Below are 13,630 nucleotides of genomic sequence, written 5' to 3' on the forward strand. Positions count from 1 at the left end.
GGAGGCTTAGTCACAGACATCAGCGCTGAGGAATGGATTAAAGAATGAGAGAGTGCTGGGGAGGAGTATAAAGGGAATTCTAATGATTAAGGGGCCAGAAACTCTGCTTACTCCACAGCTGGAATATAGTGTTCACATCTGGTTTCCTCATGATAGGAAATTTTTAGAAAAGATGTCGAGGAGATTTATCAGAATGTTGCTTGGATTATAGGGTATGTCTTATTAGGACTGGTTGAGAGAGCTGGGGCTTTTTTTCTTTGGAGTGAAAGAAGATAAAATGTGACTTGATAGGGGTGTATTCAATGATAAGAGACATAGATTGAGATTTTTTCTAGGGTGGGAATAGCTAATAAGAGGGGGCATATTTTGAGGGTGATTGGAGGAAAGTGTAGGGGATGGATGTCAGGTTTTTTCATAAAGAGAGTGGTGCGTGCAAGGAACCCACTGCTGAGGATGGTGTAAGAGGCAGACACATTAGGGACATTTAAAATAGGCACATGGATATAGAAAAATGGAGGGCTATAGAGGAGGAGAGGGTTGAATTGGTCTTGCAGTTGGTTAAGAAGTTGGAGCCTGCACTGCATTGTATTGTCCTATGTTCTATGAACTCAAAGCATTGGTGTCATTCATGGAGCAAGTAGATTGGACACGATCGAGGAGCAGTACAGAAATCACGAATGGATACTGTGCTGGAGGAGGTACCGGGATAAAGAGGGACAAACAGGAGGATTTGGAAGCAGCTGTAGTCAAAGTTTATTATCAAACACCTAAATGTCACCATATTCTAGCCTGACATTCATTTCTTGCAGACATTCGCAGTGGGAGAAGTACTGTAGAATCGATGAAAACCTTCGCACAAGCTGTGTAAATACAAAAATAAACCAGCAATAATAAACCATGAGTGAATAAGTAAGACTGAGAACGTGAGTTGTCGAATCCTTGGAAGTGAGTGTGTAAGTTGTGTTCAATGGATGCACTTTCAAGGACTCTACAACTCTTGTATAGATAGGAAATATAGGTATTGATGTTAACGTAAAGGTTTTGCTGAACCAGCAACCGATGTTCTGAAAGCATGGGCACAAGAGATAAACAGGACCTGGCGTGTCCTTGGCAACAGGCCACAATATTCCGACTGAACATTGCCGGTCAACATTTTCAGCCAAGTCTTGTGGTCGGATTCCAAAGAATAAAAAACTGGGTAGAATGTGCTGAAGGGTATATGGATGGAGGCTTAGACTGTGAGTGTGGGTACTGAGAGGCTGCAGATGTGAGTAACGTCTACTTTAGTTCTTACCTGCTTCCCTCCTTTATCATCTCCCTCCCTCTCTCTGTGGCATTGTCAGGAACTAGACTTCCTTTCTTCAGAAGCTGAGGGTCTTGCTCCGTGTTTTGAACATCTCTGTTGTTCCTGCGCTCTCCCCGAGCTGGTGAGCGTTTATGTTCTTTCCTCCAGATCACTTGCTCTGGATTTCTGCCTCTGAAGTTCTGTGTAGGTCTTGACCTTTTGCAAGACCCCCAGCAACTCTGAACAACAGCTCCACCTTCTCCTGGGACCACAGCCCTTTCACAGACAAAGGCTGATGAAATGCCACATCAGGATAGAGATACTGAGATCCCTCGGCTAGTGGCAGCTCTCCGTTTGAACAGAAGTTGCCGATGGGGACCCTGTCTCAGTCTCTGACTGATTAATAGCTTTGGATATAGACTGAGGAATGTCTTTAGGTGACGATTTCCATCCGCCTGCATTCTGGGGCTGCCGACAATTTGGACCATCTGTCTGTCTGTCTGTCTGTCTCTGTCTCTCTCTCTCTCTCTCTCTCTCTCTCTCTCTCTCTCTCTGTATCCTAGCTCTGCCTGTGAATCTCTGTGTCCTGAACAACCTTGAGAGTCTGCCTCTTTATCTTTAGGTCTGCGCTTCTGCATGACCCACTCTTGGTATCTTTTTGTGAACCTCACTCCGTATTTGTGTGTGTGTGTGTGTGTGTGTGTGTGTGTGTTTTGTAACTGTGCGTGCGTAAGGTTCTCTGTCCTTAATTTCAGTGCATCCTGACTGAGAAATCTTTACTTGTACACCTCTGAGTCTTTCATCCTGTCTTTAACTGTGTTCTTTGTGTTCCGTGCTGTGTGTGTATGTATATACATACTTTGAATTATTTTTGAGTCTCTGACTGTGTTTAAAATTTTGTGACCTCTGTCTTATTCTAAGCTCCGTGTATGTGTGTGTATGTTTTCCTTACAGAGAATTTATTTGTGAGTCTCTGAGTATATTTCAAATTCTGTGAATTCTGCCTTATTCTTAGCTGTGTGAGTGTCAGTGTGTGTATGTTTTCCTTGCAGTGAATTCTTTGTGAGTGTCTGAGTACATTTCAAATTCTGTGAACTTTGTCTTATTCTGAGCTGTGTGTGTGTAGACCATATCTTCATCCTCCACCCACCCTCATTCCACAACATCCCGCTGTACATCTCTGGCTTTGCCTCTGTGTCTGTCACTGTGAACCTCTCAGCCTTGCCTCCCTGTAATTCCGAGCGTGTGTGTTATCCGTCTGCGGGTGTGCCCCATTGACCCTCGACCTTGCTTTCTTCCTGCATCCACTGTCTCCAGAGTCTCAGCTGCAGGTGACAGCAGGATGGTTGTGGACACTGAGTGGCAGTCGGAGGGACTACAAACCGTAGGCATTATCTTCCTGGTTGTAAGTTCTCTGAAGCTGTTACATTTCCTGGGACTGATTGATTTCTCCAGTGAAGGTAGGCAGAGGCAGCAAGTCCAGAGGACTCTCTCATTTATCACTGTCTAAGCTTTTTCCAGATTAACCCAATTTAAAGGACTTTAAATTTCTAAATATATCCTTGTAAATATAACCTTCCTCCTGGCTAATTTATGTATCTGTAACAAGTTACTTTTGTAAAGTTTATATCAATATATTTCAACTACAGTCTCGCCACTGACGCAAGCCACTTGTGGAAGTGATCTATGCGGAACTAGATGTCGTCTCTGACTGGGAACGGGAGGGGGTGGGTCACTTGACCCCCCTCAGAGTCTGGCAGCTTCTGGTTATGCAGTGGTGAATCTGTATCTTGTCTCCAATCTTCTCGTCTTGGCTCTGCACAAAAATCTATTCATCGGTGTTCAATAAGTTTTGGTCTCAACGCGCTTTCTGGATCAGGGTTCTGGGTTTGAACTGGCCTGTGTGTGCGAGCCCTTGCACATCCCACTCAGAATCAGAATCAGGTTTATTTTCACTGTCTTACGTAATGTGCAGTTCATGATTTTCTGGCAGCGGTATAGTGCAAGGACATGAAGTTTCGATAAGTACATAAAACAAGGAATAACGATGTAGTTCAGAAATCTGATGGCAGCGGGGAAGAAGGGGTCCTGAGTTGTTGAGTGTGTGCCCTCAGGTTCCTGTACCTCCTCCCTGAAGGTAGCAATGAGTGGAGGGCATGTGGTGGGTGCTAAGGTGATCGATGCCACCTTCTTGATGCCATGCATCTTGAAGATGTGCTCGACCGTGTGGGTGGGGATGGTTCTAGCCCATGATGGAACTGCCTGAGCCTACAGCCCTCTGCAGCCTCTTTGCATTGGAGCCTCCATACCAGGCAAGGACTTTGTCCCTCACCAAGGACCACCAAGCTTCTGCAGATGTGGGGTGGAGAGCTTTCTGACTGGTTGCGTGACCGTCTGGTATGGAGGCTCCAAGGCACAGGAGCAGAAAAAGCTGCAGAGAGATATAAACGCAGCCAGTTCCACAGCCTCAAAAAGGCGACGTCCATGAGTAAGGACCCTCACTACCCAGGACATGCCCTCTTCTCATTAGTACCATCAGGGAGGAGGTGCAGGAGCCTGAAGACACACACGACACATTGTAGGAATAGCTCCTTCCCCTCTGCCATAAGATTTCTAAACGATCCATGAACCTTTGAGCACCACCTCATTATTTTTGTCCTCTTTTTGCACTAGTTAATTATTTTTATATATTTCTTATTATAACTGATAGCATTTTTATGTCTTGCACTGTACTGCTGCCCCAAAACAACTAATTTAATGGCATATGCCAGTGATAATAAACCTGATTCTCATACAGCCAGTCAGTGACCTCTCTGTAAGTTTGACCACCTGCCTTTGTTCCAGAGTCATTGAGCCAGAGGGAAGTGCCCCTGATTACCTTCTAAACTTAGTCTGTATCACAGAATGTAGGGAACACAAGCCCAGCCTGTGCAAAACATCCTTTCAGTTCACCGTCGTTAGCTTGCTAATTATGTGAGATAGTTTTCACAGCTAACATAAACTTGTTCTTCACGGCACATTGTGTCCTGATCTCACCGCAGTTTCGCCATCCTTTGCCTTTTAATTATGCAGGTTAATCTTCACAGCGGCTCTCTTTAACATAAAGCTGTTCCTGGTGACACATGGTGCCCCGCTCTCACCTGCAGGATAACAGACTGTGCAATGTGGCTTCAGTCAGATACAATAAGCAAGGTGGCACAGCAGGGCGGCTGGTAGAGCGGCTGGCAGCCTCCTGGTGTCAGAGACCCCAGTTCGATCCTGATCTCTGCCACTGTCTGTACATGGAGTCTGCCCATTCTCCCTGTAAGCGTGTGGGTTCCCCCCCGGGGTGCTCCAGTCTCCTCCCACCACCCAAAGGCGAACAGGTTGGTCTGAGTTGCTCCCCCCCACCCGTGAGTACGTGAGGGGTAGAAACTGATGAGAGCCGATGGGAATGTGGGGAGAACGAAACAGGATTACTGTAAGTGGCAGGTTGATGGTCAGAATGGGCTAGTTGGGCTGAAGGGCCTGTTTTTATATTCTGTGGCTGTTGCTTGTACAAGTTTCTTTCAGACCTGGTGTGTGTACTGTACAGGGTAGTTAAGGCATGGTGTGTTGGTCGCCTTTGGTGAGGGAATTCAGTCCAAGAGCAGCTCTGTAAAACTCTGGTAAGACCACACTTGGAGTATTGTGTCCAGGGAACCCTGCTCTTTTGTGTTCTTTATAAGTGACTTGGATGAGGAGGTGGAAGGGAGGGTCACTAAGTCTGCAGATGATGCGAAGGTTGGTGGTGTTGTGGCTAGTGCAGAAGGTTGCTGTAGGTTACAACGGGACCTTGACAGGACGCAGAGCTGGACTGAGAAGTGGCAGATGGGGTTGAGTCCAGAAAAGTGTGAAGTGATTCACTTTGGAAGTCAAACTTGAAGGCAGAATAAAGAGATAATGGCAGGATTCTTCGCAGTGTGGAGGAACAAAGTATCTTGGGATCCATAGATCCCTCAAAGTTACCACATACGTTGATAGGATGGTTAAGAAGATGTATGGTGTGTGACCTTTATTGATTGGGAAATTGAGTTCAAAAGCCATATATTAAACCAGACGTGGGGAATCATGTTCAATTCTGATCTCATTACAGGAAGGATGTGGAACATTTAGAGAAGGTGCAGAGGGGGTTTACCAGGATGCTGCCTGGATTAGAGAGCATAGGCTGAGCGAGCTAGGGTGTTTCCCTTTGGAGTGAAAGACAACGAGAGGCTAAGGAGGATGAAATAGCAGTGAGATCGGGACACAATGTGCTGTGAAGAACGATTTTATGTTAGCTATGAAAATTATCTGCATACTTAGCAAGCTAATGACAGTGAACTGAAAGGGCATTCTGTACAGGCTAGACTTGTGTTCCCTACAGTTTGTGATCCAGTCTAGGTTTAGAAAGTAATCAAAAGACAAGTGGCACATGGTGACAAGAGGCATAGATTGAGTGGGCAGCTAGAGACTTTATCCCAGGGTGGAAATGACTAATACAGAGGGAACATAACTTTAAGATAATTGGAGTTAAGTATAGGAAGGATGCCAGAGGTAAGATTTTTTGTACACAGACAGTGGGGTGTGTGGAACATACTTCCAGGGTGGTGGTAGAGGCAAGTATACATTAGAGAGATTGAAGAGACTCTCAGGCTCATGGATAATAGAAAAATAGAGGCATATGTGGGAAGGAAGCATTCGATTAATCTGGGAGTAGATTGGCAGAACGACATTGTGGGCAAAAGAGCCTATACTGTGCTGTACTGTACTATAGTCTGTGTGGCCAGAGATTCAGTATATTACATAGTGATGCTTATTTCCAATAGAACAGCGGTGAGCACTGAAACCCTGCCCGTACACTGACTGGACGGTGAGTACAGTATCGATATCTAATACACTGAAACCCTGCTCGTACACTATATCGTATCGATATCTAATACAGGGGTCCCCAACCTTTTTTGCACTGCAGACCGGTTTAATATTGACAATATTCTTGCGGACTGGCCGACTGGGTGGGGCGGTGGGTAGGGTTGCCTATGAACAAGAGTAGCAGTCAAATAAGTTGTGTTTACCCAAAAAGACTACAATGACCATGAAGCTTGCGCGGGCACCAGTGCGCATGCGTGCTCCTGCGGATTTTTTTCCACAAATCGTTTTTGGCGATTCTGTTTGGGGTGGGGTTAATCTCGACCGGAATATAGGTGATAAGTGGCTAATACACTCAATTTTGTTTCTAAAAGGGTTTATCTAACAAATTTAATATTAAACACACAACGCATATTTTCCTCGCATGAATATAGTGATAAGTCAATTATCAGGGGAGGACAGGGGAGCTTGAAGTAAGTGTTGAACAAACTTCCAGTAGAAGTGGTAGAGGCAGGTTCGATATTATCGTTTAAAGAAAAATTGGATAGCTATATGGACAGGAAAGAAATGGAGGGTTATGGGCTGAGTGCAGGTCGGTGGGACTAGGTGAGAGTAGCGTTCGGCACAGACTAGAAGGGGAGAGATGGCCTGTTTCCATGCTGTAATTGTTATATGGTTATATAAGTCAATAGTATCATAACATTTTAAGTAACATTTGGATATTAAACACACAGCACATATTTTCCACGTATGAACATATAAAATCTTTGCAACACACCAATATCGCTGAATCAGTGCGAGCCCTGGGCTTGTTTCCTTGCAACAAGACGGTGCCATCAAAGGGTGATGGGAGACAGCGATACTCGAAGGAGGTTCCTTATGTCCAGTCTATTCCGCAATTTAGTTTTCGTTGCATTCATTGCAGAGATATGTTGGAAATGGAAGCAACGTTTTCAGTGCTTTCCTGACTATCTCAGGATATTTAGCCTTGACTTTGATCCGGAATGCCGGCAGAGATGTTATGTCAAACATACTTTTCAGCCCGCCGTCATTTGCAAGCTCGAGGAGTTGACCTCTTTCCCACTCTGACATGGATGACGTGCAGCTAATGACCTCGTGTGTCTTCAAGCTCAACAGTGCGTGACAGAGAATGAGGAAAGATGCGGCTGACTCATATCGCCAGATCATATCGTTTCCGCGCGGCCCGGTAGCGCATGCTTTGCAGCCCGGTTCCAGTCCGCGGCCCGGTGGTTGGGGACCGCTAATCTAATACACTGAAACCCTGCCCGTACACTGACTGTACAGTGAGTACAGTATTGATATCTAATACACTGAAACCCTGCCCGTACACTGACTGGACAGTGAGTACAGTATCGATATCTAATACACTGAAACCCTGCCCGTACACTGACTGTACAGTGAGTATCGATATCTAATACACTGAAACCCTGCCCATACACTGACTGTACAGTGAGTATCGATATCTAATACACTGAAACCCTGCCCGTACACTGACTGGACGGTGAGTATCGATATCTAATACACTGAAACCCTGCCCGTACACTGACTGGACGGTGAGTATCGATATCTAATACACTGAAACCCTGCCCGTACACTGACTGGACGGTGAGTATCGATATCTAATACACTGAAACCCTGCCCGTACACTGACCGGACGGTGAGTATCGATATCTAATACACTGAAACCCTGCCCATACACTGACTGGACGGTGAGTATCGATATCTAATACACTGAAACCCTGCCCGTACACTGACTGGACGGTGAGTATCGATATCTAATACACTGAAACCCTGCCCATACACTGACTGTACAGTGAGTATCAATATCTAATACACTGAAACCCTGCCCGTACACTGACTTGACGGTGAGTATCGATATCTAATACACTGAAACCCTGCCCATACACTGACTGTACAGTGAGTATCAATATCTAATACACTGAAACCCTGCCCATACACTGACTGGATGGTGAGTATCGATATCTAATATATTGAAACCCTGCCCGTACACTGACTGTACAGTGAGTATCGATATCTAATACACTGAAACCTTGCCCGTACACTGACTGGACGGTGAGTATCGATAGCTACTACACTGAAACCCTGCCCATACACTGACTGGGCAGTGAGTATCAATATCTAATACACTGAAACCCTGCCCATACACTGACTGGACGGTGAGTATCGATATCTAATACACTGAAACCCTGCCCATACACTGACTGGACGGTGAGTATCAATATCTAATACACTGAAACCCTGCCCGTACACTGACTGTACAGTGAGTATCGATATCTAATACACTGAAACCCTGCCCATACACTGACTGTACAGTGAGTATCGATATCTAATACACTGAAACCCTGCCCGTACACTGACTGTACAGTGAGTATCGATATCTAATACACTGAAACCCTGCCCGTACACTGACTGTACAGTGAGTATCGATATCTAATATATTGAAACCCTGCCCGTACACTGACTGGACGGTGAGTATCGATATCTAATACACTGAAACCCTGCCCATACACTGACTGTACAGTGAGTACCGATATCTAATATATTGAAACCCTGCCCGTACACTGACTGGACAGCCTAGCCGCAGCCACACCGTGATCTCTCTTACAGCCCGGGATTGCACTGTAGCACACAGGGAGGACATTGTATGTCTGAGATCACACCGGAAGCCACACTGGATGTGACCTAATCTGAGGTTGTGAACTGTCACTCTCGAGTGGCACTGTGTTGACCTGAAATCACTGTTCTATGCAGATTGCACTGTGTCTGGCTGAGGTTACGCCATGTTTGTCCATGATATCACTGTGCCTGGGCAAGGTTACACTGTGTCTGACCATGATATCACTGTGTCTGGGCGAGGTTACTCTGAGTCTGGTCATGATATCACTGTGCCTGGGCAAGGTTACACTGTGTCTGGTCATGATATCACTGTGCCTGGGCAAGGTTACTCTGAGTCTGGTCATGATATCACTGTGCCTGGGCAAGGTTACACTGTGTCTGGTCATGATATCACTGTGCCTGGGCAAGGTTACTCTGAGTCTGGTCATGATATCACTGTGCCTGGGCAAGGTTACACTGTGTCTGGTCATGATATCACTGTGCCTGGGCAAGGTTACTCTGAGTCTGGTCATGATATCACTGTGCCTGGGCAAGGTTACACTGTGTCTGGTCATGATATCACTGTGCCTGGGCAAGGTTACTCTGAGTCTGGTCATGATATCACTGTGCCTGGGCAAGGTTACACTGTGTCTGGTCATGATATCACTGTGCCTGGGCAAGGTTACTCTGAGTCTGGTCATGATATCACTGTGCCTGGGCAAGGTTACACTGTGTCTGGTCATGATATCACTGTGCCTGGGCAAGGTTACTCTGAGTCTGGTCATGATATCACTGTGCCTGGGCAAGGTAACACTGTGTCTGGTCATGATATCACTGTGCCTGGGCAAGGTTACACTGTGTCTGGTCATGATATCACTGTGTCTGGTCATGATATCACTGTGCCTGGGCAAGGTTACACTGTGTCTGGTCATGATGTCACTGTGCCTGGGCAAGGTTACACTGTGTCTGGTCATGATATCACTGTGCCTGGGCAAGGTTACACTGTGTCTGGTCATGATATCACTGTGCCTGGGCAAGGTTACTCTGAGTCTGGTCATGATATCACTGTGCCTGGGCAAGGTTACTCTGTGTCTGGTCATGATATCACTGTGTCTGGGCAAGGTTACTCTGAGTCTGGTCATGATATCACTGTGCCTGGGCAAGGTTACTCTGTGTCTGGTCATGATATCACTGTGCCTGGGCAAGGTTACTCTGAGTCTGGTCATGATATCACTGTGCCTGGGCAAGGTTACACTGTGTCTGGTCATGATATCACTGTGCCTGGGCAAGGTTACTCTGAGTCTGGTCATGATATCACTGTGCCTGGGCAAGGTAACACTGTGTCTGGTCATGATATCACTGTGCCTGGGCAAGGTTACACTGTGTCTGGTCATGATATCACTGTGTCTGGTCATGATATCACTGTGCCTGGGCAAGGTTACACTGTGTCTGGTCATGATGTCACTGTGCCTGGGCAAGGTTACACTGTGTCTGGTCATGATATCACTGTGCCTGGGCAAGGTTACACTGTGTCTGGTCATGATATCACTGTGCCTGGGCAAGGTTACTCTGAGTCTGGTCATGATATCACTGTGCCTGGGCAAGGTTACTCTGTGTCTGGTCATGATATCACTGTGCCTGGGCAAGGTTACACTGTGTCTGGTCATGATATCACTGTGTCTGGGCAAGGTTACTCTGAGTCTGGTCATGATATCACTGTGCCTGGGCAAGGTTACTCTGTGTCTGGTCATGATATCACTGTGTCTGGGCAAGGTTACTCTGAGTCTGGTCATGATATCACTGTCTGGCCAGGATTACCCTGTGTCTGACTGAGGTTTACACAGTGTGCCTGACTAGGATTATCCACTGTCGAATCACGATTTCATGGTGTCTGACTGAGGTTACAGAGTGTCTGACTGTGTCTGCCGGAGCTAAGTTTTTCACCGGAACTTGGTACATGTGACAATAATGACCCAATGGGGAAGTCAAGGTCTGTGCGTCTACTGGAGGCTAAAGGACCAGAGCTGGTCTGAACTGAGGTTGGAGTAGTGAGTGAGTGAGTGAGTGAGTGAGTGTGTGAGTGAGTGAGTGTGTGTGTGTGTGTGTGTGTGTGTGTGAGAGAGGGAGAGAGTGGGGGGGTGAAGGCTTGTTTGCTGTTGTTTTGTTGCTGTTGCTTGTATTGCTCTGCTGAACATTGTGGGAATGCTCTGTTGGCACCAGAATGTATAATAACAATTGCGGGCTGCCCCCAGCACATCCTTAAGCAGGAGGCAGCCGTCGATCCCAGGGGATCATGGGTTTGTGCCTCTGGTGGACTGTGTCCTCTCCGGGGCGCAAGCCTGGGCAGGAAGATTTGAAGAACTGGCTGTTGCCCATGCAGTGGGTTCCCCCTCTCCACGTCACTGATTTAGTCCAAGAGAAGGGCAAGCACTAATACAGCTTTGCACCAGTGTCATCACAGAGGCTGCCAGAGTGAAGTTGTAAATAACATCAAACTGCCTTAGGGACCCTGGCTCCAGATTTCTTCCTCGGGGTTTATTCCCGAGGCCTTTCCCATGGGTGGGTATGGCATGTGGAGGTTTAAAATCAGAGTTTTCCCTTCTCCATCCTTAAGTAATGCTGGTTGTTAACGCAAATGTTTCAGTGTACATGTGATAAGTGAATCTGAATCTGAACCAATATCAATACCAATACCAGCCAGGGTAACTCTGTGTCTCACCGGAATCTCACTGTAGTAGTCTGAGATTTTACTTTCTAGGTAAAAGCACATAATATGAATCTGGGAATGTGCTGTACCTCTGCGGGATGCTCTGTTTTAGACTCTGATCTCAGAGTCTGATTGGGGGTCATTGTGTCTGCCTTTGGAAGCAACACACTGCCATCCCACACTAGTGCAGCAATTGCAAGAAGCAGGTGCTTTGAGGTCAGTGGATACTGCCTAGGTAGAGAAGAGTCACATTGCAGGCCCATGTGTGGCTCAGGAACAATTTTATAACATGACTCATCGAGAACTCACACTCTGAGTGACAAGGTATCATGTCACAACAGCTGTGCCCGTCAGTGTGGGATTGCACCAACTCTGCATTGCTCACACCCTGTCGGCTGGTAGGTGGCTCCAGGTGCATCCTGTGCAATGTCAGAATAGGATTCTGTTGGCCTGATATGTTGAAATGGCACTCTCTGTCTGACACTACACTGTGTTTGTTCAAAGTTCAAGTTTCAAAGTAAATTTATTATCAAAGTACATATATGTCACCATATACAACCTCGTGGCCAAGTGGTTAAGGCATTGGACTAGCGACCTGAAGGTCGTGAGTTCGAGCCCCAGCCAAGAGAACGTGTTGTGTCCTTGAGCAAGGCACTTAACCACACATTGCTCTGCGATGACACTGGTGCCAAGCTGTACGGGTCCTAATGCCCTTCCCTTGGACAACATCGGTGCCGTGGAGAGGGGAGACTTGCAGCGTGGGTAACTGCTGGTCTTCCATACAACCTTGCCCAGGCCTGCGCCCTGGAGAGTGAAGACTTTCCATGCGCAGATCCATGGTCTCGCAAGACTAACGGATGACTTAACACAACCTCGTATATCACCTTGGAGATTCACTTACTTGTAGGAATTCACAGTGAATACAAAGAACAAATAATAATAATAATAAATAAATAAGCAAGAACCGGAGATGGAGAGTCCTTGAAGTAAGGTTGTAGGAACAGGCCAGTGTTGGGGTGAGTACGGTTGAGTGAAATTTTGCCCTCTGGTTCAGGACCCCGATGAGAAGTAATATCTGTCCCTGAGCCTGGTGATGTGAGTCCTGAGGCTCCTGTACCTCCTTCCGGATGGTTGCATCAAGAAGAGAGCATGACCTAGATGGTTGGGATCCTGCAACAGTGCTCCATGTAGATGTCCTCAGTGATGGAGAGGGCCTTACCAGTGATGGACTAGGCCATACCTACTACTTCTTGTCAGCTTCTTCATTCAAGGGCTTTGGTGTTTCCATAACAGGCTGTGATGCAACCTGTCAATATACTCTCCACCACACATTCATAGAAGTTTATCGATGTTTCAGATGACATGCCGAAACTTTGAAAACTTCTAAGAAAGCTGAGGTGCTGCCATTTTTTCTTTGTAATGGCACTTACAGGCTGGACCTAAGACAGATCCTCTGAAGTGATAACACCAAGGAATTTAAAGTTGCTGAACCTTTCTACCTCTGATACCCCAGTAACAACTGGGCTCATAGACCTCTGGTTTCCTTCTCCAGAAGTCCTTGTTCATTGAGTGAGGGGTGTGTTGTGGCACCACTCAGCCAGATTTTCAAACTCATTCCTATATGCTGATTCATCACCACCACTGACAGTCATCAGCAAACTTAAATACGGCTTTGGAGCTGTGCTTAGCCTCACAGTCATAAGTGGTGCACCTGCGTTGATGGACATTGTGGAAGAGCTGTTGTTGCCAATCTGAACCAACTGGGGTCTGCACGTGAGGAAATCGAGGATCCAGTACACAAGCGGGTATTGAGGCCTAGGTCTTAGAGTTTATTGATTAATCTTGAGGGGATGATAGTATTGAATACTAAACTGCAGTCAATGAAAAGCACCCTGATAGATGCAACTTCACTGCCCAGATGTTCCAGGATTGAGCAAAGACCCAATGGAATAGCGTCTGCTGTTGATCTGTTGTTATGGTAGACAAATTGGAGTGGATCCAAATCACTCCTCAGGAAGGAGTTGATATGTTTTTAGATTATGAGGACACTCAGTCCTCGTTTATTGTCATTTAGAAATGCATGTATGCATTAAGAAATGATACAATGTTCCTCCAGAGTGATATCACAAAAAAAA

At 46.3% G+C, this 13,630-nt stretch overlaps 1 protein-coding gene across 2 annotated transcripts in view; it reads left to right on the top strand.

Moving 5' to 3' along the window:
- LOC140185588 (A-type potassium channel modulatory protein KCNIP2-like) overlaps positions 1 to 13,630 on the top strand; it is a 133,074-nt gene that overhangs the window by 54,837 nt on the left and 64,607 nt on the right. The window contains exon 1 of one of the 2 annotated variants that reach the window (XM_072238948.1): positions 2,566 to 2,745. The exons of the other annotated variant lie outside the window; for it this stretch is intronic. Coding sequence (XP_072095049.1) covers positions 2,628 to 2,745 — 118 coding nt within the window. The 5' untranslated portion in view covers positions 2,566 to 2,627. Of the gene's footprint in view, positions 1 to 2,565; positions 2,746 to 13,630 lie in introns of those variants that run through there. 2 annotated transcript variants of the gene reach the window in all.

Source organism: Mobula birostris, chromosome 21 (genome assembly GCF_030028105.1).
Source record: "Mobula birostris isolate sMobBir1 chromosome 21, sMobBir1.hap1, whole genome shotgun sequence".
Classification (NCBI taxonomy): Eukaryota; Metazoa; Chordata; class Chondrichthyes; order Myliobatiformes; family Myliobatidae; genus Mobula; species Mobula birostris.